At 37.9% G+C, this 25,506-nt stretch overlaps 1 protein-coding gene across 1 annotated transcript in view; it reads left to right on the forward strand.

The window, feature by feature from the left end:
* The window catches only part of LOC146003240 (uncharacterized), a 126,663-nt gene extending 101,932 nt beyond the window's left edge, over window positions 1-24,731 (forward strand). The window contains exons 7-9 of the mRNA XM_083141415.1: window positions 3,482-3,616; window positions 20,294-20,518; window positions 21,752-24,731. Coding sequence (XP_082997541.1) covers window positions 3,482-3,616; window positions 20,294-20,518; window positions 21,752-22,024 — 633 coding nt within the window. The 3' untranslated portion in view covers window positions 22,025-24,731. The remainder of the gene's footprint in view (window positions 1-3,481; window positions 3,617-20,293; window positions 20,519-21,751) is intronic.
* Window positions 24,732-25,506: the final 775 nt, after the last annotated feature.

Consider the following 25,506-nt stretch of genomic DNA (forward strand, 5'->3'; position numbering starts at 1 on the left):
CCAAAGGAGAAGCTGGAAAAGACTAAGAAAGTATTGACATCTTATTAAATTAATATTCTTGAAAGTCTGCAAAGAAATGGATGTAAAGATTTTCTTGCTCGCTTCGTTCGCAGTGATGTTTCGTTAGGATGCGTGTTTGGCGCTTTAAGGTGGTAAATGTGAAGTTTTTATACTATAGCTGCATTACAAGACAAGCGATTTTCTCGATTATGATGAACGATTTTAGGAGTGGTCTTGAGTGATGGACACCATTGTTTAGGGTGGAGAGGCAGATCAAGTATAGCGTTGAGTAAAGCAAAGAAAAAAGTTACTTTCGGTAGACACGCTTTCGTAATTAAATACTTTGTATCGGATTACGATATGGTTTGAAGGCGCGAATGATATGATTTGGGGGGGGGGGGGCGCAAGACGATTTTAGGGGGGACGCATGATATGATTTTAGGGGGATGCGCCATTGCGTTGGGTGGGATGGGCACCCCTGCTTCAAATTCTCATTCATTATGATTCCGATAAATTGAATTCTACAAATCTATTAAGTTTATATCTTAACTATTTATTTTTCATCTATCATGAGAACTCACTGTGAATACTGCATGTGAAAACATATTAGATTTCCAGTTAAGTGGCGCAGATTGGAAAACATTTAGTGGACGCTGGGCAGCAGATTCAACAGGCTATGTTGCCTAACTGTAAGGCGATAAGTGGATATGGAAATGGAAACTTCTACCACCGATGTAGAGTTAGGCAACACACTTAGCGCCTTGCAGGGAAGCGAGTATTTTAGGATCTAGGTGTCGCATTTTTATTAGCAGTGACTGTACCTACATAATATTGTCTTTCATATTCCCTTATACAGCGTGTCATACTTTAAAGTGGTATTACGTCGCTTTGGATAATCGTATTTAAATGAAATTGGTGACATTTGAAAGAAAAACTCATATATTTTATTTTACAACTCATAGACATTGAATGTGGCCCCCACGAGTGGCCCTGCAGACATCAAGGCTATATTCTCATTCATGCCACACACGCTCCAACATATCCACAGAGATGGACTGGATTGCAGAAGTGATGCGAATTTGCAGTTCTTGCAGGGTTTGAGGCAATGGGGGTACATAGACACAATCTTTTATGTAACCCCATAAAAAAGTTACAGACCGGCAAGTCAGGTGACCTCGGCGGCCAATTGTAGAAGACATTATCATCATTTCCGGCACGTCCAATCCATCTTCCTGGAAGCCGTTCATTCAGATGTTTCCGAACATGTAAATGCCAGTGAGGAGGTGCTCCATCTTGTTGAAAAATAAATTCATTGCCTTCATTTTCTTCCAATTGTGGAAATAACCATTCAGTGAGCATGTCAAGATAAGCTGGACCTTTCACAGTGGCCTCTCGAAAGAAAAATCGGCCATAGACTTGACGTTTCGATAAGGCACAAAAGATATTCACTTTAGGGGAGTCTCTTTCAATTTCCAAAATTGCATGTGGATTCTCACTCCCCCAAATCCTTACATTATGTCTGTTCACTTTTCCACCAACGTGGAATGTTGCCTCATCACTGAAAATTATTTTTCCTGACAGATTTACGTTATCCTCCATTAGTAACATAAAATGTTCAGAGAAATCTAACCGTTTTACGGGGTCATCAGGTTTCACCTTGTGCACTAATTGCAGTTTGTAAGTGTGAAACTTGAGTCGCGTACGCAGGTTCTTAGATACGGTGGATTTAGGGATGTTCAACTGCTGACTAGCTCTACGCACATACTTCTTAGGACTACGAACAAATGCCTCCCGCACTTGTTCCACAATTCCCGCATTGACAGATGGTCTCCCTGAATGGCCTTTCCTTTGATGACATATGCAGCCACGATCCACAAAATCCCGGTACCACTTCAAAATTGACGTGTGTGAAGGAGCCTGATTTTGAAACCTTCGCCTATAAGCACGCTGAACCTTCACCAAACTCTGCGTGGAATGATATTCTAAAACACACCAACTACGTTCTTGTGGGGTCGCCATAACCGCTACAATCCGCACGCTGAACCTTCACCAAACTCTACGTGGAATGATAAAACACACCAACACGTTCACCAAACTCTGCGTGTAATGATATTCTAAAACACACCAACTACGTTCTTAAATCTTTTGTAATAACAACACAATTTTAAAGGAAAACATTCACATGTAACATGCCTGCCTGCTAAATATCCAACAATGAACCCGCATCGTCCATTGTTGTCAGGACTGAATTTATTTCAGTTTCTATGTTTGATCTCGTTCATTGTTGTCCATTGCTGATATTGGTGTCCATTGTTGACATGCACAAAAATATTTGAGTCTTTCTTTCAAATGTCACCAATTTCATTTAAATACGATTATCCAAAGCGACGTAATACCACTTTAAAGTATGACAGTATATTTATGGACACGGTGTATTATGTTACAGCTTCAGTGAGATATTAGTTTATTTCTCTAAGAATTTTCATCTTTAGAACAATAATTAAGTAGAATTAAGCTTAATAATGCAAACAAAATCAATTTTACTTTACATTGAGTATTATTATATATAGAGTGACGCATATTGGATCTACCAATATAAGTTGCCAACCCTGTCTGAACGCAGGTGCGCATGCGCAGAAGTTTTCCCTGCTTAGGCAACTGCAAGTCTTGCAATTAGACGAATCGTGGCAGTAGAGGCGTTCATCCCAACGGGTACCATTCAGGAGACGCAGGAGACACTGCGACGGAGGCCCAATGAGAGTCGCCATCAACCAGTGCCAGTGTGTCACAACATGATACGATTGGTACAAATTAAAGAGCCAAGGGCAGCGTGCAGAAACAGAAGTCTTCAGTTCGAAGAAGGCGGATTCTCTTGGGCCCTGTCTCCTGCATGGGACCCGTTCGGATGAACGCCTCTACTGGCACGATTAGTGTCTGAACCGGCCAACGTTCCATGGCAGACTAATTGCGAGACTTATAGCTGCCTAAGCATGGGAAACTTCTGAGTATGTGCAACTGCTTTCCGACAGGGTTGCCAACTTATATTGGTAGATACAATATGCGCCACTCCGTATATATCAAATTTTTGGTAACTTTTAGATTTTGCAATTCGTTGTTTAACATAAAAAAATAATTAAGAAAGAGGTTTAACAAATATAAAACCACTTGATATGACTGCAAATTTTGAAATGCACTTTTGTCTTGTTTGCCATATTCACAGTACTTCTGAACATAGTAACACAATATTCAACAATGTACATTTGTATCTCAACCAGTTTAGTATGAGAACTCAGAGCTACAGTGGAATCCCGAAAATTAGTGTAACTTTCTAATAACAATGAGAAAATCGATTACTGAACTTTGCCTAAAGCAAATAGGTTACTTGTAATTTGATTTCTTGGACATGAAGATCTTTAGCATTGGTCCTATAGTAAAGTTCACAGCTACATACTTACCAGTCCTGAATGTCCTTTTCGTTTAGGAAGCCTTTTGTGGTGGCACTCTGGTGGCGCCTCAGTGGGTCTTGACGGCGGCTCATTGCGTCAGAAAACGGCTGTACGTCCGCATTGGAGAGCACGACCTGGTGGAAGAGGAAGGAACTGAGATAGAGCTGAGGGTAAGGATATCATTATTTATCATTTATTTCATTTTTATCATTTAACGTCGTCTTCTTCCACTTTTGGTTAATTGTGACGTTGAGCATGAGTGATAATTAGTGCTTGGGACTTTATGTTATAACATATTGTTTATTTGGCATCAGATCGAATACTGTGGTGAGATCTTTACATATCTGATGAAAATCAGCCCAAATTGACGAACTTGATAAGGCATACTTTGACATACGAGGGTCACTATTTATATTTTGAGCCTAACAATGAAAAAACAGTAATTTGGCATTGAAAACTGCTTTATTGTTTTTCGAAGTATTCTCCTTTATGGTCAATACACTTTTGCATTCGTTCGAACCATTTGTCAAAGCAGTTTTTCCAATCTTCTTGAGACACCTCCATAATATGGTTTTTGAACGCATCAACGGCGTCTTCCGCCGACGAAAATCGTTGTCCACGCAATTTATTCTTGACATTCGGGAACAAGAAGAAGTCATTGGGTGCCAAATCAGGACTGTACGGCGGATGACCCATCAATTCGATTTTTTGACTGTTCATAAATTCGGTTGTTAGACGAGATGTGTGACAGCTGGCATTGTCTTGATGAAGAATGATCCGACGGCGTTTGTTTGTTTTCCGTATTTGACCGAAGATCTCTGGCAAACAAATTGTTGTGTACCATTCAGAGTTGACCGTTCTACGTTCCTCTAAAGGCACAGTTGCCACATGACCAGTTTTCCCGAAAAAACAGGCGACCATTTGTTTCGATGTGCTTCGAGCGCGAACAACTTTTGTTGGATTGGGTTCATCTTCAAACACCCATACAGTCGACTGCTGTTTACGTTCCGGCTCATATTCATATATCCATGATTCGTCACCTGTTACAATCTTATATATGTCTTTTGATGCACCACGATTGTATTTATTGAGCATTTGTTTGCACCAATTGACGCGAGCGTCTTCTTGAGTTTTTGTCAAATTGTGTGGGATCCAACGAGAACATACCTTTCTCACAGCTAAATTAGGGTGACCAGATCCTTACCAGCAAAAAACAGTACACACCCATACCATGACAAACTTCCTTCAAAAAAGGAAAGACATAAAGGACAAAAGTTTTAAAAATAATTACTCTTTTATTTTATGAATCCCCAAAGTATATGAGTGGCATAAAACAAAAACGAAAACTAAATGTATTTAAAATTTGACATATTAAACAAACTACAGTTGTGAGCAAAATTTTGTTGAGAACATGTCACTTACATTTTAAGTCTTTAAAACAATTCCAATAACTTCAAATTAACAAATATTTCATAATGAAACGTACCAATATTTAAGTATCATCCTTAATGGTTCTGTACTTTTGCTTCGAGTGAATAGCATGTAATAACTTTGTTTTTTCCATAACCATATCATGGAATTCACTACAGGTACAACTGAAATTATATTTAGTTATTATTAGGCGTTTCAGAGTTTCAGTTTTCAATTGAGATTTCTCAGCAGTCCACATGTTATTCATTAATGAGAAAACTCTCTCAGTGGGTGTATTTGTGGCTGGAAGGCACAAACTGAACTCTACAATATCAAATAACTGATAAAAAGAAATACATTTTTCCTGAAAATATTTGAATATCTCAACCCATCTTAAATCTACTCTCATTGGAGCAGTGTTGCATGCTTTCAGTTTTTGAAGAGTAGCATACGCTCTTATATTTGAAATTTCATCAAAGAGATAAGAATCATTAAGTTGCTTTCCTGACCATTTGTTGAAAAATTGTACGCTATTTTGCACCCTGTCCCATTCGACCAGTTTTACCCAATCCAACACAGTCATTTCAGAAAAGGGAGAGGACCACTGCTTAATATATTCAATACAAGTTGAATAAAATGAACGCACATGTTCCTTAAAACTTGACATACAAACAAACTCATTTTTCTCCAGACTTTTAAGTTTCGACTGCACTATATGAGGCAAAAAAGGCAGTTATATCTGTCAACTAATTTTTAATTTAAATTCTGCAATTAATGCAGAACCTTCTATCATAGAAACATATTGACCCTCTAGAAAGTGAACAAAGTCATTAAAAAGTGCTGCATTGGAATGGATAAAATAAAGCCATATTCCAGATAGGGGGTCCTCAAAGAACATTTTAATGATTGTGAGACACTTGTCCTGTGATAGAAAGTATGAATTCAATGCTGGATAGAGTTTAAGTATGCGCTCTACGGCTGGCAACAAAGAGAGCCACCTAGTTTTGCTATAAGAAAGAAGCTTTGAGAACTCTATCTCCACGAAGTCACAAAATTCACGTAAAGCATGTTCACGTACTGTATATATGTAAAAATATGAGTATATTTTGTGCACCACACTTTCTATGCAAATTGGTAAACAGTCCATTTTTTACGTTTTCTTGCTCCTCCAAAGTTGCAGTTGGTGTTGTCAGCACATAATCCAACAACTTTAGTTTCAATGTTGTATTAATTTAATGTCTTCTCTTCAGGATATACGAAGACACAATATCAGACATTTCACCCCGCTGATATTGAAAATCCAGAACTTTAACGTGCACTCCGCTCAAAGGAAGGAAGTAGCGCACCAACAATGGAAACAATTTCGTAGCTTTATGGTTCGACGAATCTGTGTAAACTGTAATGTAATTTACCTGATCCAACTCTTTCTGAAGCTCTGCAATTGCATAGGGGCTTATCACGTTTGTCAGATCGCTTCACATTTTGTTCTTGCACAAGCATATTGTGGTTCGGAGCACTTCTTAACAAGTTTCGAACTACAGTCTGTAGAACGAAACGATTGATTATGTTGCACTGTATGAAATGCAAAACACGCTTCTGCTGCTGCCAATTTTTGTTCTTTAGGCCCAAAATTCTTGTTTCGAAAAAATGTAGAAAGAGTAGCACCAGATGCAGAAGCAGCGTCGGCAGATTTGTGTTTTGCCGTTTGCAGATGTCGTGTTATTTCAGACCTTCCACTGTTTGCAATTGAAAACTCACCTGAACATTTTTCACAGTGAACATCACTATCACTTTTGCCTCTCTTAAGAAATGGATAAAGATATTTCAGTTCTGAATTAAATGGACATTTCCTCCTAGGAGGCATCTTCACCCGACAGTGTTGAAATACGAGACGTGCACTTCAGGAACGAGACTTCCACTCTACGCACCCCGCAACAACTGGACAGATCGGCGCCACCTGACCCTTTTGTTCGCAACTGTCTACAACCTGCTCTCTGCCGTGGTAACTAACCGGATGTTAATTCTCTCCAGCCCGACCACGACAGAAAAGTATGTACTGCATAAACTGTTGACATGGAAAAAACAAAAGAAAATATAAATAGAAAATAAATATTTGGACTTCGAAGACCGGAGTAGAAATCAGGACATTTCGCAGGACATATGTGAAAGAAAGGACATATCTTAATTTTATGCATGGCTTCGTATTCTGCAGGACAGCCCATCAAAAAAAAAAGGACTGTACTGCGAAAATCAGTACGGATGGTCACCCTAAGCTAAATGATCATGTAATATTTTATATATGCTGGTGGAACTAATGCCTATGGTTGCCTCAATCTCACAGTATGTCACATGACGATCTTGCAGTATTAGGTTTTGCACAGCATCATTGTTTTCTTGAACAACAACTGATTTTGGACGACCTTCGCGAATCTCGTCGGTGAGCGAATGGCGGCCACGATTAAATTCGTTATACCAGCGTTTCACAGTGGCAAAGGATGGGGCTTCATCGCCAAATGTGGAAGTAAGTTGATCGATGCACTCTTGTCTTGATAATCCACGTCGAAAATCGTAAAAAATCATCGCACGAAAATGTTCACGAGGTAGTTCCATTTTATTGTTGTCGCGCAATCTCCAAGGCAACATAAACAACATAAATGAAGGTATTGACAAAACATTTGAAGTATGTTATGGTCAATAATGCCAGACGATTCCGTGCAAACGTCAAATCGCGCCTAACTTCAATCAGTGTTGCCAAGGCTCAAAATATAAATAGTGACCTTCGTATTTTACGAATTTCGCATTTTTACAACATACCTGTATGTCTTCAATTTTCTCGTAATAAGACTCATATTTCTGTATAATTTCGTAATTGCATTCGTATGTTTAGCACAACTGATAGTTAATATTATCGATGGAAGGATAAGCAAATTACGAACGAATAAATTAAAAACAGATGTCGTCTTTTCTTACCAACTAATACAGAACAATAATACCCCCTTTTTTATCCCGTCGACATTTGTAGCCGTGTAAACATTATCGAGGGAAAATGTTCTCTTTCATTGTTGTGCTGGCACGAGAATCGCCTGGTAGGAAGTAAACAAGTTTCAATTATTCTTATTTCTTTACCTTTTTGCAAGTTATGTGGGTAACAGTTCGTTATATCGGAAACACTTTTCTTCAAATTTACAGTAGAAACTACTTACGGAAATCAGTTTCTGTAGCATTGTCGAAGTTCTTCGAGGTATTTTCTTTCATCTTTTAATCTATTTCAGCCGGAAATCAATTCCCGTTGCTTCAATTTAAGCGGAAACGTAACCACGCAGTTTATTTTTAACTATGTTTGCCTAACCTAACTGAACCTAACCTAACCTTCTGTGAATGGTCCGTGGGGCTATCCGGGAATGGTTTTTGGGCTATTCGTGGATGGTTATACGATCCCAAATGGTTTTTGGGGCTATGCGTGAATGGTTTTTGGGGCTATCCGTGAATGGTTTGCGGGGCTCGCACCATGACGTGCGTTCCGTAACACTTCAATAAATGGCTTATTTTAGTATAAAAAATGTTTCTAATCGTGTGAAAACCTTAATGGCACCTTCAAATATGTTCCGCAATACACAATTGGTAAGTACGAACCACACGAAACACAAAATATCAGATTTTAAAGTGTCTCCGATATAACGAACTGATGTTATGTGAAACCGGGGAAGGATATTAGAAGAGATCTTCAGTATTGCATCATTTAGACACGGCGAAACACCAAAATCTGCCTAAAGAAGTTGTGTTTGTGTATTGATTGCTTAGATTTACCAGAGCTGAAGCGGGCTGCCAATTATGATTTAGTTTCCACGAATGTGTAAATCTGACATAAAAGTAAATGAAACTTTGATAATTGCAGTGAACCGCACAATATTTTCAGTATTTCTCAACTACATTCTTCGGTTAAAGGGATTCTGACTTCATTTAATACCCCATCCCCACCCTAGTCTATCTTCCCTGGAAGATACTGACATCCCGTATAATTAAAAATTCGAAAGTACAGTTGTGCATATTTTTGGCTTTACTGGGAATACTTCTGCCTTTTTGTGACATATTTTTAATTTTTCATGACATATTTTTCAATTTTTATGACATAATTACATACATATGTTACAGATTTATAGGACAAAAAGTCCCGGGCCCTATGATAATATTGATGAGTCGATACTCACGAAGAACATCTACGCCCTGACTGGGATTCGAACCCGTAGAGTGCTGTGCTTGCCACTTCACCACGGAGGTGTGATATTGGCACGCAGGTCTGTCTCCCTGTATCCTAATGAATATTACTATTATACTAAATGCCAAATGTGTTGGTCTTTACTCTTGCGATATACGGGGTGGTCCGCATTATATATCCAATGTCAGTTTGTAACCTTGCATTGGCGTATCATGAAAATTTGACCTGGTTTACAGCAGCAATTCTTATTATGTACGCCTGACCTGTCCCTATCTAGGTTTGTTGGATGGGATAGAAATAAAACACCAATCAAGCAAACCTGTTTCGATACCCGGTGGAGACACATTGCACAGTAGTTCTCACTTTAAACTGTAGGTCCAGTCGCAATTAGCCTATCTGTGCATAAAGTTGACTTAAAACAACATTTCAACCAAGCAAGTACAGCAAATATCTGAAAACTTTACATTTCACGGCAATTTCGATGTTTCATAAAAGTTTCTACTTTCACTGGAAATTGGACCTGGACCCCCCTTCACCAAGGGAAATTTCCCTTCATGTAGCAACTCTGCCTCTGCCGAGCGCGGCACAGAAAGAGAAAGGAACGAGCAGTTTTCTCCTGCCAACGCTGTTTGCAGCGGTGATACTGACCATGAACTGACCACGCAGGCATGTTTTCTTAAATCGCCACTAGTCCCTCGCATTCGAAGCTTTCAATGGGTCAGGAAACCCGATTGTCAGATGGAGAACGATCAATGGAATACATAAACCAGTATTAAATTTCTGTAATTAATTTACTCAAATTAGAGTTTAAAAGCTCCTTTTAATAGTATGTATTAAATATAATGAGCAACTTCCCACACAGTAAAGCTAAACATACAAAAATATATGAGAAAATTAGGTTTACCTTCGGTAAACGCGTTAACATTGAGAATACACCATTGTAACCCTATCGAACGCAGGTGTATGTGAGTTGGAATCGCCCATACTTAGGCAATGAAAAGTTGACCGCTTCAGACACGAATCACGCCAACTGAGGTTCATCACACATACATATTATCTATGTGCGTAGGTATAGGTGTATATTTCACTTCCACGAAGTTTCATCCTCATTGTCGCGAGTAGTTAAAAGAGGCAGACAAGTGACATAAACAACAAAAACAATCAATAAATCAAATTATTTAACCTTCGAATCACAGAAAGAAGTAATTCTGCATATGTCATGGCGGTAGTGGGTCCAAAATACCACGCACATATGATATAAACTCTATCGATTGGCCCGTTAATTCATGTTTTAAACACTAATCTGACTAATCAGTATAGAGGTCAGAAACTACCAAAGATAAGAAATCGCCTGGTTTACGTAAAGGATTGATCACATACTAGTTTGTTGTAATATGGTCAGTTTTCGAACGATCTCCATCCAAAGAAATATTAATTTGCCAATTTTTGATTAAACGTGTATCAGTTACACAGTATGTTAAGTTTCATTTTGTTTGCATAATTTAAACAACTAGAACTTACATAGAATTCAATGAGTCACACATCTGAGTCGTGTTCAATGGAGTTTTGTTTCCATGGCTTCGATTGAAGTGATCCAGATGACAATGTCTTCATTGTTCTCTTCATTCTCCACATTGTATCCTTGGCAGAGCCAGATTTGATATTTCGAACAACTTAAGCAAAAATGGTTCATCTCCAAGGACTTGTAATGCACAATCATAGTAACTTATTCAGATTTGAGGTTATTAAGCCTTTATTTTTCCCTAAAGCTTCAATTACCCACTGATTTTTATTACTACTAACTTTTGTCGATTACGGAAAGGAGCCCGTCTGCTGGAAATCCAACATGACTGCAGCAATGAAAGAAGCTTCAGTTTTGTTAATATTTCAAATCAAATGTACATTTAATGCAGTAAATTTTCAATCCTCAAAGCAATGAGGTAAACGTCATATTTTTTCTACGTGGTGATGACACATGCGAAACGTAACATACAGTACCTTATTGTGCGACATAGAAATGAAGAAACTATTTTTGCTTGTCTCTGGGAAGTTGGGCATAAGGAAATAGTGTGTTCCATAGGATCAGGTTCGACGAATCCTCCTCAGTGGTAAAGACACGTTACAATTAAAAAAAATGATATATTGCACTGATAAAACTATATATTGTTTACATGTTTACTTTCAAATCGGTGTAAATATTCCAAATACTATTCTCCTGACATCTAGTGGTAACAAATTGAACCTCGTTCACTGATTTGCATGAGCGACAGCCTCAGCAACTTGGGCGATGCATGCATGCTAACAGCACCAAACCCGACACGCCTAACCTATCCACGTATGCATCTAATAGCAGATATAAGCATGTAATTAGGTTAGGCATATTAAGTTTGGTTTATTAAAACACTTATATGCGAGCGTGGATAGGTTAGGCATAGGGGCAGCGCCAGGGTATGCGAAAGGGTGCTTGCGCACCCCTTAATTTTCTCCGCACCCTCTTCAGCACCCCCTGTCTAAAACATATTTTCAACCAAAAACACTATTAACTTTTGCAATGTCATATTATGTCGTCGTCATATTGAGCGTACAAGGTTATACATTAATGTGAGTAATACCGACCGCTATTATTATTTTAAATGGGCATCTTACTCTGAGTGAGATGTCGCGTTTACTTTTCTCAACTAGCGTCTGTCTCCTCAAAGATCAGCAGCTGTTTTCTCTTTCTGTGTCATCATTGTTGTTTGTTCATTTCGTTTATTGAGGTGGTTTGTTCGTGATTTTCGAAAATTGCCTGTAGATCAGTGTGAGTTGTTTGATTTTTTTAATAGCATTGTTGATACGAAACGCTTTTATTTTTCGCCTACTTGTTCTTCCGTTTTACTTCAAGCCGCACTGGAACCAAAATTTCAGTTGTTGTCGAAATGTTAGCAGGTCGCGCTCGGGAAATTATTTAACACAAGTTGTAGCCTGATTCCTTACGGGTCACTTTTGTTAATACCATAGCCGGGTTAATACACACTTCTAACATGTTTAGGAAACCTACCATATCAGCCCCTTTTCAAAGACTTTTACGAAGAGACCCAAGTTTCGCGAAGTTCGTTGTCGAGAACAGCGCAGCAAAATGAAATTTTTAGGGAACTGCTTTGCAGTCTACGTTTCGTCAACGCATATGATGGGGACATTTTCAGAATGGTGAAACAGTCTAAAAAGTGAACTGATGATTACATGAAAATCACTACAAGATTTCGTAGTATTTGCACGTGTTATTTTGTACTTCAAATTGCAGAACTCCAGGTCGCATAGCGAACTTTTTCATCCAACGCATACAAGTTGAACGCTCACCACTTGTCATCTGAATAATGTATTAAACATTAATTGATAACTGAATGTTGCATCTTATTGATTGTATTGTAAATACTATATTCTTCAAATTCAGTAGCATACTATGCATACTAAAAGTTGAATGGTTGATGTAGTGGTTAAGGAATCATGTATGTTTTCTTAATTTTGAACATCGCACCCCCTAAATTTCATTCCGCACCAACCCCCCCCCCCCCCCCCCCACAGCACCCCTATACCCTATCCCAACAGGGCCGCGCATAGCGGCAGAGAAGGAGGAGGGAAATCTAGTGCTGAAAGCGCAGCGTTGCCAACCGTACGGTCCTGATGTATGTACGGACGTACGGTCCAGACCTAGTCCAGACGCTAAATGTACTGCTTGTCAAAATTTGCTGTTGCAGTTTCATCCCTATTTTTTCCCTAAGAAATTCTAAAACCAAACGTACGGATCTGGAGACAAAAATACGGTTCATTTGCCATGTGCGTTCGGTATTATCGTTTTCAAAAGTTTGCAACGTTGCAAAGCGAAGGAGGGAAACCGGGTAACTCCAGTCGTTCATTACGCAATCCCGTTTCTCTCACTGTTCATTGGTGGAGCCATCTCGCGTCACTACTTGCGCAGAAAATTGTTCTCCTTCGCCTTGTCTACAGTTAGCTGGTACAGGGTTTGAATGATTAATCCTGGCGCCGCCGCTAGTTAGGCAGGTCAGGTTTGATGCTGTTAGCAGGTATTTCAAAGTTCATAAGGTTATTTGCTAGCTACTCGTCTGTTTGGAAGCGTGTCTTCACAAAAAATAAAGTGACTTTTCGTTTATCTGGTAAGATTTCACAAAACATCGGAAGAGGCACTGCGCAAATTAAGCTTTTTTGCTTTGGGGGTGTTGCTCACTCAATAGCGTTGCAACCTATGTTACCAGTCAGCAAATTAAACTATCGCCTTGCTGTTCTAACCACTGGTGTACGCAGGATTTTAATTCGGAGGGGGTTGAAATTGTAAAGGTGGATATTACATAGCTGCATTTTGGGGGGGGGGGGGCACAATAAAATATTTGATATATAAATAATTACTACGATACCCACACCAATGCCGTTGCCCATAACGCTTCTCACTGATACCAATGTGTGAAAATTGTAATAATTATTTGTGTGTTGGTAATTATTCCCAATTACATGCATAAAATATTTAGAGTTTTGACTTTAAATATTCAAGCATTACATACGAATATTAAAATGCCTCTTTTGTAATAAAAAAATACAGTTTTCCTGCAAAATTAAAATTAATGAATGGAAACTTCGAATTTGCATAATTTCCAGGATAATTAGATTTCGCGAAATTACCACGCAGAAATTTTGTGGACTCCGTTAAAGACCAAAATGCCGGGAAAGTATCGGCCGGCATGTAAATATTATCCAACCGATACATTCCACTGCCGATACCGATTAATGGTCATTGCTATCACCTTACCATTTTAATATTTTAGTTGTTTAGAGACGAAAATGGTAATCAGGGTCATTTTAATAGTGGTTTTCAGTTATCACTTTGTTTATCCGAATTCTTTCCTGCTTTGATTTTGAAATATGTTTTCTCAAAATTTCGGGAGGGGCTGTAGCCGTTGCAATTCCCACCTGCGTACGTCAGTAGTTCTAAGTTTGGATCCGGTTCCGAAAGTTCTGGATCCGGATCCTAAAGTTATGGATCCGGATCCGAAAGTACCGGATCCGGATCCGAAAAATTTTTGGATCCGGATCCTTAGGATCCGGAACCAACCGGATCCGGATTTCGGATCCGCTAGGATCCGGATCTGGCCATCCCTAACGCAATAAATGCAGTGATTACTGCGACTATCCATTGCCAAAGTAGTATTTCAGAATACATCCTGACGTCAATAAGGTGAAATACGTCATAAAGAAACGTTATTTTTCCAGAAGAGAAACAATTTATTTAGAGGTGGACCTCTTCTCGGCTAATTTATGCCTAAGAGACAACCTTATTTAAGGTGAAATCTGCATCACTGAAATATGCTTTACTTCATTTATTTTGTTTCTTTTGGCTAATAGAGACGGTGATGATCAGTGGCGGCGATGGGGTTCTAAATCTGGGGGTACAAAAGTGCAAAAACTGGGGGGGGGGGGGGCAAGGACAGTTTACTCTCCCTTTGTACATATGGTTTAGAATAGTACGGGGGGTCAACTGCCCAACTGGCCCCCTAGATCCCCTAATCGCCGCCGCTGGTGATGATGGCTGGTATCAACATCCTTGCCGAATCAAGGACTTAAATTCGGAGTGAGTTCGCCGTACAATCATTAAATGCACTCAGTTACCGAGGCGACCCCACGGTGGGAATCTAACCCAAGATCACTTCGTTACAAAGGTCATAAACGTAACCAATAAATTATCGGGAGGTTCTTTTAGTATGGTTTGTTTGTCACTAATGATTGTAAGTTTATGACCTGGAAATCAAGATAAATACATCGTCTCTCTTAACATATATTTATTGAAGAATTGTACAAAATATAATGTTATAGAATTCCTCAATGTGAATTTCCGTTACATATGGCAATGACAATATTACTTTTGGTGTTATGCATTGCTTGTGTGTTTCTTATTGAGGGGCGGCTCTTCATCACTGTCTCCAGATATTTCCTCTCTACTCTCTCCAATCGGGTCTTTCGTGGTAGCTTTCTCTTCGACCAGTTTCTTCAGCTCTTCCAAGAGACGATTCATTGTCTTCCTCCTATCTATGGCACTTTCCCAGGGGAACAGACAGCAGACAATCAATTTCCGATTACATCTTGTTCTGCTTTTTCAACAGACAGAGCACATTCTCCAAGGTGTTCTGGTCTATCTTGTGGGTAACTACAGTATATTGACATTACTTCCGATGGCTTCTGTAGGTACCCAGAACCATAGTGGCTGTTCTTCTCATGCTTTCAATAGTCTCCACATGTACCTGTACAATCCTGCCAGTATCTGCAGATACACCTCTAGCTTCTTTTTCACTTCAGCGCCTACCCTTCTGGGAGTTTTCTTGCATCGTCCACTGTTATTTCTCAATCCTCTTCTGTAAGATTCTTCGCTCCTCTAAAAGCATGGATCCAAATACCCCTTCTATCTTGAAGTCTTCTGGTCAGGGAACATCAGATAAAAAAAAAGTCCCCTCTGGATTTTTGCTTCCACCCAAGATGCTGGAGTAAGAAATTGTAACATTTTGTATCTTCAAGAACTTGTAGGAGATTTCGGAAGAATTATTAGCAGATCTCTTGTTCCTAACCTAACGTTTCCAAGCAACGATTACACGTTGTACTTATTGTTGTGTAAATTTCCTGGAATACCAGTAACGCTGTCGTGCTACAATTACTCAGTGTCGAAGACAGATTTTTTGGGTGGAGCTCAATCGTCGATAACATGAATGCAATAAGAACCTATAATTTAACTGCCTCCACTGAATTATACAGAATTTTTTTTCAAAGGGAGCTGGAATTGTAAAGGTAGATATTGCATAGCTGCATTCTACGTAGCTGAGGGGGGGGGGGGAGAATTGCACTATAAAATGTTTCGTAATGGCTATTTTTAACCTTCGTTTCAAAAGTTGTTCAAGGACAAAAATGTTGCGAATTCCGATGATCTTGCTCCAAAATTTAGCAGGCAGTCACTACTGAATAAATTAATATTTGAGAGAATTGCGTTCTCTCCAGTTTATGGGCCATGGCTATGTCGTAAAGCTGTTAAAATGATACCCTGTCTGTTCAAATATTTATTGAGATATTCGTCTTTGCACCCCCATACCTCCAAAAATATATTTCATCAATTTGAACCCATTTTCAGAAGGCTACATATCAATACTGAAACGTCTAATTTGGTTATTGTTAGCATCACTTGAGAGAGCACGTCAAAGTTGTATAGAAACGTTATGTTTGATTTTGGTGCTTAGCCGCCATGGGATTCATAATGGCGGAATTCATATTTATATATCCCTTGCTTCTCCGCTATTTATAAACCTATTTCAATTTTCTTTTTTAAATTTGAAAACTCTAAATAAGATCTTTAATCGTTCATGTAATGGACATTTCCACTAATTTTCTTAGAGACCATTTTAAAAATCTATACCAACAACAAATAATCTCTGCAATTTCCCACGTTCATGTGCGTTCATTTTTAGGTAAAAAATTGACTTTCCAATTTTCGAGCCGAGCGTTGCGCACAAAACACACCTGCGTCATGTTGTGACGTCGTGGTTCGGCTCGTCCTGTCGTCTGCACTTTGTGTTGGCTGCATTTGGTATTAGGACGTGTCCGTATGTGCTATGGTATAATTGATTGGAAAATATACGTAGGCCTAATTGCTAGAATAGGAAGTGGTCCTTACCACTAAGAAAATATTCTGTTAGTGCTTTACCACAGTTTTCATCGTCGAGTTAACATTACAAATAAGATTCTGCTTTCCGCAGAAACAACACGTTTCCATCTTGTGAGTTACAAGAGCCGAGCCGCCCGAATTTTGTAGTTGGTCAGTGTTGTTGATATCACAATAGAAATAAATAATTATAATAAGTGGTGCATCTTAACATTATGCACAAATACAGGTACCAGATGCCCGAATAAGATATTCCTCAATGTGCCCACGAATGAAAAAAGGCGACTTGGTTGGTTGCGATTTACATGACGAGGCCACATGAATGATAAGCTACAAGAACAATTAAATTGATCTGCGAAAGTTATGTAAAAGTACAAATTACTAAAAGCACTGTTCTATTTAATTGCAATGTTGTGCATTTCCATAGGCGTAGCCATACATTTTTGCACGAAGTAGGGGTTCAGGCTCTGATAAAACTCAAAATAATAGAAATAATAAACATAATAATGCTTATGAGTGTCTTTGTAGAACAATATTATAAACTAATAAAATAAAGCAATTTTATTCCTGTAATAATTTTATTACATTTTTCCTTCGGGAGGCTGTTCTATTCGGTACACCAGATGAGCGAATATGCAGCGCAAAGAATTTTATTTTATTTTTTCACATTTCCATATAGTTATTATACTGAAATGCATAGTACTATATTTTGTTATTTACATTCACACGCCTTGTTAAAGAAAATAACAATTGTGAAAAGTGTAGTACCATTTATTCTTTGATTTAAATGGTAAAATGTGTTTCCTGCATTATTCACTTAACTTTTTCCATCTCACGCATTTTTTACTTTGGTTTTTCTGTAGGAATCATGGGCGTGGGAAAGTGAGGGGGAGTTCGAACGGGTTCGTCGACCCACTTGGAAATTGGAACCGTATATTTCCAGTTACAAAAAGCAGAAAACTTGTTATTTTTATTCATAATCTTTATGTATTGTTAATAACAGAAATAGAGTTCATTTAGTTAGTATTGGAACAGAATAGCAACAGTAGAAACCGTGTTAAAATGAATAATGGAAAATACAGGAACCACGTGGTATTTCTATGTTCTACCATTTAATCCAAGAAATAAATGGTTCCACAGTTTTCAAAATTCCAAAAAGTATAGTTTTAGTCAAGAGGTCACAACATAAACGTTGTGAGTAAAATTTCCCCCTAACTTTTGCAGACTTTTCGAGAAACGTATGAAAAATTAATAACATTACAATGACTGTGAATTTCAGTGTACTAACGAGTGAAATGTGAACAGAAAATCTATGAAATAAAATTTGTGCCAGCTATTCACTCATCTGTTGAATCGAGTAGTGAATTCTCCCCGTTTATATAATAATAATGAATTTGGAATAAAATTGGTTTATTTCTTTAAGTTTAATATTTATCATTGTATAAAACAATTTTATTTCTTATGAACTTTTATTAATGTCATTACTTCTGTTATTCAAGTTTTATCATTGTCCCTACTTTCTTCAAAAAATCTGGTAACACCCTTGGTTGGAAAAAATCCTAAATGAAATTAATTTGTTATAACATACTTTCTGTTTTTTGTAACTTGAAATGAACGATGCCAACTTCTAGGAGCTGGTGAACGGATGGGTTTGAACACCCCGCCATTTACTTTTGGCTACGCAAGAAAAAAAAATCGCTGGTTTGTACCGTCGTGCTTGCAAAAGGACTCTGTAGTATTTTCTCCAGGTAAACTTATTGCACTGCAGTAATACCACCACTACTAACAATAAAAACTGAAGATTAGGAATGATTGCTACTGAGAAAAGTCTTGCAACAAAATAATATTGAATGATTTTGAATATGCTGTCGATAAGTGAAACATGTGAAATTCCCCTTGCAAGACTTAACTCTCTGCTTTCGCTTTTCTCATTTCTGCAAAACATGAAGCTACCGTGAATGCACGTACACATGTTAGATTACCGGAATTGGTTTTCGTATAGATTTCGTCTGTCATAATAGAAACTTTAATTATGAAAATCACAGAGATCTTCAATGTTCAGCGTTACAAGCACGAAGACGACTGCTTTCACTGCCAAACAAGAATGCCATAACTATAATATCCAATCAGAGGCCGTTTCTATTTTCGTGACATATATCATCAATCTGGTACAACTTCTAAGGTCAATTGTTCGCAAACTATGTCGAATTAACACAAACTATTTGCACAACGTTAATATAAAATGAATGGCATGCAGTGATGCAGTTTTAGGTTAGAGTGGATATGTCCATTGTTTAACTAAAATCAACAAAACTGTGCGATGTATATACTGGCATGCAGTATACAGGGTAGGATTCATAAGTAATGAGCCTCACTTTATACTGACGCGTGCGCACCCTGCAGCGCACTCCGCTTGACATGAACGGTGGTGGTGGGTGTTGGCTTCGCAGCTCAACGCGTGTCAGTTGGCTCCCAGCTTTCGGAGCGGTAGCATCGGCCTTTACAGTAGCCCCTATACGGTGGTGCGTGACACGGCGATATGGAAAGTTCGTTAGAGCAACGCTACGCGATCAAATTTTGCGTCCGGTTGGGCAAGTCTCCTTCCGAAACGGTCACAATGCTTCAACAGGCGTTTGGGACTGAGTGTCTGTCCTCTTCTCAAGTCAAAAAGTGGCACAAGACTTTTCGTGAGGGCCGGGAAGAGGTGACTGACGAACCCCGGTCTGGACGCCCGTCGTCGGCCCGAACTGACGTGAATGTGCAGCGAGGGCGTGATTTTTTGAACACGGACGGGCCTTTGAGTCTCTACCAAGTAGCAGAAGCCCTGAACTTATCGGAGACAACGGTGCTTACTACCAGGAAGTCCTGAAAAGGCTGAAAAGAAGCGTCGCGCGCAAGCGAAGGGACATCAAGGACAACTGGAAGCTTCACCACGATAACGCCCCCAGCCACACCGCCTTCATCGTCAACGACTACCTGGTCCGAGTCAACGTTCCTGTGGTACCCCAGCCTCCCTACAGCCCGGACTTGTCGCCTACTGACTTCTTCTTGTTTCCACGCTTAAAATCAGTGCTGAAAGGAAAACGTTTCGACTCCATCGAGGACATCAAAGCAAATGTCAAGGCAGCCCTTGCAAACATCCCAGAACAGGACTTCGGGGACGCCTTTGAGTCATGGAAAAGCCGCCTACAGAAGTGCATTGATGCAGGAGGTGCCTATTTTGAAGACTATTAGTCAGTTGTACCGATCAGCTCAATAAATGTGTATTTTTGAACAAATGCTCATTACTTTTGAATCCTACCCTGTATGTCCTAATCCCACAATTTCGTTTGTGCAGATATTTATCCCTTTGTTAAGAACTGAAAGCAGCCGATTTGCTTTATTTCATGTATGTAAATAACAAACTTTTCATTTTCCGGAAGAAATATTGAAGTACAACTAACTCCCCATTTATGATTAACACTATTGGCAAACATTTGGAGATGAAACACAATATCAAAATTATGTTAAAACTTTCAATTTTCTCACCAGGTGGAAGACTCCATCGTTCATAGCAAATACGACGCTGAAACAGTGGACAACGACGTGGCCCTTTTAAAACTACCGGAACCCGTTCATCCCGGAAAGTTCCAGGGAGTAGCCTGTCTTCCTCACCAGGACCAGGAACTGCCGACGGAGAAACCATGCGTCATCATCGGATGGGGGAAGGAGAAGAGTTCACATGTGTACGGCACCGATGTGTTGAGGCAAGCTGAGGTATGTATATCCACAAAACTTTTCAGTTTTTATTGACCTTCAGAACAAGGATGTGCTTAGTGCACGAATTATACTACACGGAGGAAAATTTCTTAAATTTATTTTCCTTCATTTGAATATTTTTAGTTGTTAAATTAGCGTATGTCATGAAGGTGACAATAATAAGTTGGTGAACTATAAATAAATAAATAAATTTATTACAATCAGCAGAAGTTCATGTAGCTTTTAAAAAATATGATTTTTGTAAAAGTTTCACTTACACGAAGATTTGACGTGCCAATAATAGTACAATTATCATTTGTATAATTATCAGTTTGTCCTCTTCCGTGGTATAGTGGTCAGCGTAATGGATACAAAGCATTTGGTTCCACGTTACAACACAGGTCAGGCGTGAAATATTGTGTTTGTTCATTCATCAATTCATCATTTATGCACATCGTCGCGATTGACTCTAAGGTGGAAAAGTCACCTAACATAACAAAAATATAAATCACTTCCCCTTCTTAAATTAGTTTCTGACCCTAAATATAATTTATAAAATAATAAAAATAACTGTAATATTACACACATTCACATTGTACGTACGTGATCCCAAAGAGGATTCGCTACTAAAATAACGGGAAGTATAGATATCGGAATAAATATGACGCAAATTCATATCTTGCATTAAAATGTGTTAAGTCTTATGTTGAGATCTCCATAATTCAGAGAGATCCCGGGTATCAATTTCATAGGTTTTCTATCATATTCATAATTTTCTTTACACTTTCAATGTATATATTTTTATCATGAAATATTATAAATGTAAAATTAGGGTAATTATCACAAATGATAAATAAGGACTCGAGCCTATGATGGAGATATTTTTATGTTTACGTATCCGTCATTGTTGCTAGACGGAAGCCTCTCTTAAAGTATTGTTGTCGTTTTGAGTTTACTATGGTTATGTTACAATCCATGTCAAGTTTTAAGAACACACCTTTCATGATTTTGTTCTTTTACTGTGGGCGACCGTTTATTTAACGGTATTCAGTAGCAGTTGTTGTGGTTGAAGGTAATATATGTCTGGTTAATGAAAACACGTGAAAACCTTGCATACATATTTAAATACTGCTTCAATTTTTCAAGTTAAAAAAAAAAAGTTTGCTTGAGCATTTGACACTTACTTGGTATTCAGTGCAACACCATTAGACATGGAATAAATTCGCAGTTAATTTCTCGATATAATTTCAGGTGCCAATAGTGGACAACGAGGAATGCAAAGAAGTGTATCTGGACTATTATATCACCAACAACATGTTTTGCGCCGGATACAAGAAAGGGAGAGTCGACTCCTGCGCCGGCGATTCGGGTGGCCCTCTCCTGTGCAGTGTCAATTCCAGATGGACCATATTTGGGATAACCAGTTTTGGCGAAGGTTGTGGCAAACGGGGGAAGTACGGCATTTACACGAAAGTAACGAACTACGTGAGGTGGATGCAAAGGATTATGAGGAGTAGAAGCTGAAGAAATATCACTTCTTTTTCCTGGTGTCGGCCAGGTTCATCGGGTACCTGACAGAAGGTGCAGTTAGAAGAATTCTTGGACGTGAAGTCTTTCTCAGACAAACTGCACTGTGGACAGTGCAGAAAGCGTCTTTGCGAGTCCTTGCTTAATATTAGTGTAAAACGCTGCTAATATCACCGCCCCATGACGAAATGTATTAATACTCACAATAAAATATGTGGAAAAAATCTTTTATGCAGCAGCTGCAAGTTTGAGTAAGGTTTTCACAGTGGAGTGTTGATGTGTTCCTATGTTCGTTGAGCGTATATGGTTCCTATCTGAATGTTTTGAACTAGAATGAGATACCGTGTATCTTATTTTTGGTGGACCTTGTGATATCAATTCATGGTGCATTTTTGTATTATATTATAAGCCGTAGTTGATCTAGTGTTATTGAGGACGCCTTAAGTGACTGAAATTGACGGACTGATAATGTTAAGTAGATTCTCAATTCATAGAGAAAAAAGTTCAATTATAGGTAATTCAGAGATGTCGAAGGGAGGCTGTTTCTTATTTTCTTCCCATTGAGGCTTGGAACGAGCCTAAAATGGACTTGAGTAAGATTTTGTTCTGGCATATATGCAAACACTGTCCATGCAAGTGCATGGGCAAAACGTTACTCGTCTTTAAATTTACTTTCTTTTCATTCATATAATTACAAAAACTTCCACTGAATTCCTTTCCATAATATCCTGTTCAATGGAGTATTGAAGGATTGGATAATGAGCTTCAGCCTGGAACGAAAAAAATATAGCCACTTGTTGACTTAAAATTAATATTTTTGTCCAGCTATGTTACAATATCATGATAGTTCCAAAGAATATTACAATGAGATTGTAAGACATATTATATTAATTTATGTTATATAAATTAAAAAGCTCCCCAATGAAATTGCAAATACACCACGGAGGAAGCAAGTAAGTTTTTAGTGATGTTCTTCGCTTAATGGTCACATGTTGATGATTTTTTTTATTACGAAGCCTCTCTGATGGCGTGATGGTAACGTTTCTAATCGGGTGGTTCCGGGTTTGATTCTGAGTTAAGACACATTGCACAGAGATTAGGATTTAACTTTAACTACAGATTCAGTCTCGATTATCCTATCTGAGCGTGAAGTGGAGTTAAAGAAACAAAGTTTTACTTTTTATTACAATTGAAATGAAACTAAATATATCATTTGGAGAGAAACAAGTGCTTAAAGCTTAATGTGTGATATAGACTTAGTGTGGAGATTCAGCTCCAATTTATCTGTACAGGACGACCCTTCGGGCATTTGTCAGATTGCCAATCCGGTGTTAGCACTCACTGCTTACCTTTGCTTCTGTTGTGAAATCAGAAAGATACTAATTACTGAAAACAGAATATTTGTAGTACGTCTTTATACAGACACCACCTTGTTTTCTTGTTTTGTAATTTAGATCGGTGTACTCCATTTTGTGTTATGTTCACCTTTAAACAAGTATTGTATCTATGCATACTTGTTTCAGCATCCTCATCTTTCATATTCTTCATCTTCAAATTATGTAGTTGCGTGTTCAGGTTGTGGTGGGAAGGTGTTATAACCTCTATGAACCCAAATTTCCTTACAAAATAAAAGTCAGATACATCAAAAATTTAAATTATAGCACTGAATATTGAAATAAATACGTTATAACACATCTCTCACGAAAATTCTTCATACTACTGTTCTTCGAGGAGCACTTTAACTTTATATACCTGAACCATCTCATCATGCTACTTCTGTTCGTCTTGAATCTCAGCAATGTCAAATTTCCTTTGCCTGCCGAGTGACACTACGCTTCTGAGCAAAACTTGTCTTGATCTTCTAGCTGACTTTTAGACACAGAACAATTTTAGATATCTGACGTGCAGTAGATAAGTGTTTTCATATCCTCCCTTCAAGTGCAATTCTAACATAAATATAATAACGTATTTAAGATAATACAATTTTAATGAAGTAACCGAAGATTGTCATAATCTGAGTGGCATGCGGCATTGCCATTATTTTGTCCTTAAGGTTAAATAAATGCATTTTTGAAGTGCAAGACAAATATTATAGCTGTTAGGAAGCAAATTTTTGTTAAACGAATACCAATTCCTCCAAGGGACCAAATTTCATTACCATGCCACTATATGTTACTTAACAGTCTCTGATGAGAACAATATTAGTGACAGTAATTTGAATCCTTTATTGTGAGATGGACTATATTCTTATACCATATTCTATTGCATCCAGTAAACAGTAACTTTTACCATGAAGTTATATGTGGTTTAACTTGAAGCCTGTCCAGTGTCTTCAACAGTGTTTTGTCGAGAGCAAAATTATGTCAGAGAATGTATGCAAAATGTACAAAATAAATTCTGTATAATTGTTAATGTGCAAAATGTTGCCAACGTTAACTTTTTATTCACATAAATGGGTTATTTGATCAACTATAACCTCCTTTATATAAATACTATTGTTACTCTGCAGTATGTATTTGCTTCACATTGTGAACATCGAAGGATCTTGATGGAATTTTTTTATGTGCTCATTTATTGAAGAAATTGTTGATACAATAGGATTCATACGTTGTACTATGTTTCATATGGTGCTATTTATACATACAAAAATGTATTGCTGTAATGAATTGTGCTTGCGCATTGGCGCCTCCTTAGAAATAAGAACATTTTTAACAAATATATATTTTTATTCTATGTATAATATAATATTACAAACAACCATATTTCAATTTAGAATGTTAGAATACTTGTGCTATAAGAGAAAAGATCCCATTTGTTTAAAGATTTTTTGTATTCGGAAGGTAATAATTTATGTATGATACAAAACACTGTTTACAATCATTCACCCATTTTCTTTAATGTTGTTGAAACAAGTCATTTGAACAGCCGAAAATATTTTTGTTTATGGGACATTTCATTAAATCATTTTTTTATTTTCCAAACCGATGGTTCACGTAACTAAGTCGATTACAAAGAAATGAAATGATTACGCTCATTCCAGAATTAACAGCTATTTAAAAAAAATGAATGATGATATTGAAGTAGTAAGTCAAAATAAGAAATCTAAGTTCAAACAATATGCGTGGGCATAATATCAAAAGTCATCAATTAATAATATATTCATTTATTCCACATACTCGTATAATTGCTACAGAAACAAAAATTTGAGGAAGTACAACAATTCCACAAATATTATTATCCGTGCATCAAATATTGCCCTCGCAATCGAAGATTCTGAGTTAGATCATGGTCTGGGAAAGGGTTGTATATTTGTAAGTTTACCGTCATCGGTTTCGTCTGAACGCCATTCATACTCGTCGCCAAAATTAGCCATAGTGGCATAGAAGCAACGTAAAATGAAAATAATATAATATGAATACAAAAAATAGCACTAAAATATTTGATCTTGCTTAGACATACACTGGCAATATAAATGTTAC

This window comes from Lepisma saccharinum, chromosome 20 (genome assembly GCF_977018435.1).
Source record: "Lepisma saccharinum chromosome 20, izLepSacc3.1, whole genome shotgun sequence".
Classification (NCBI taxonomy): domain Eukaryota; kingdom Metazoa; phylum Arthropoda; class Insecta; order Zygentoma; family Lepismatidae; genus Lepisma; species Lepisma saccharinum.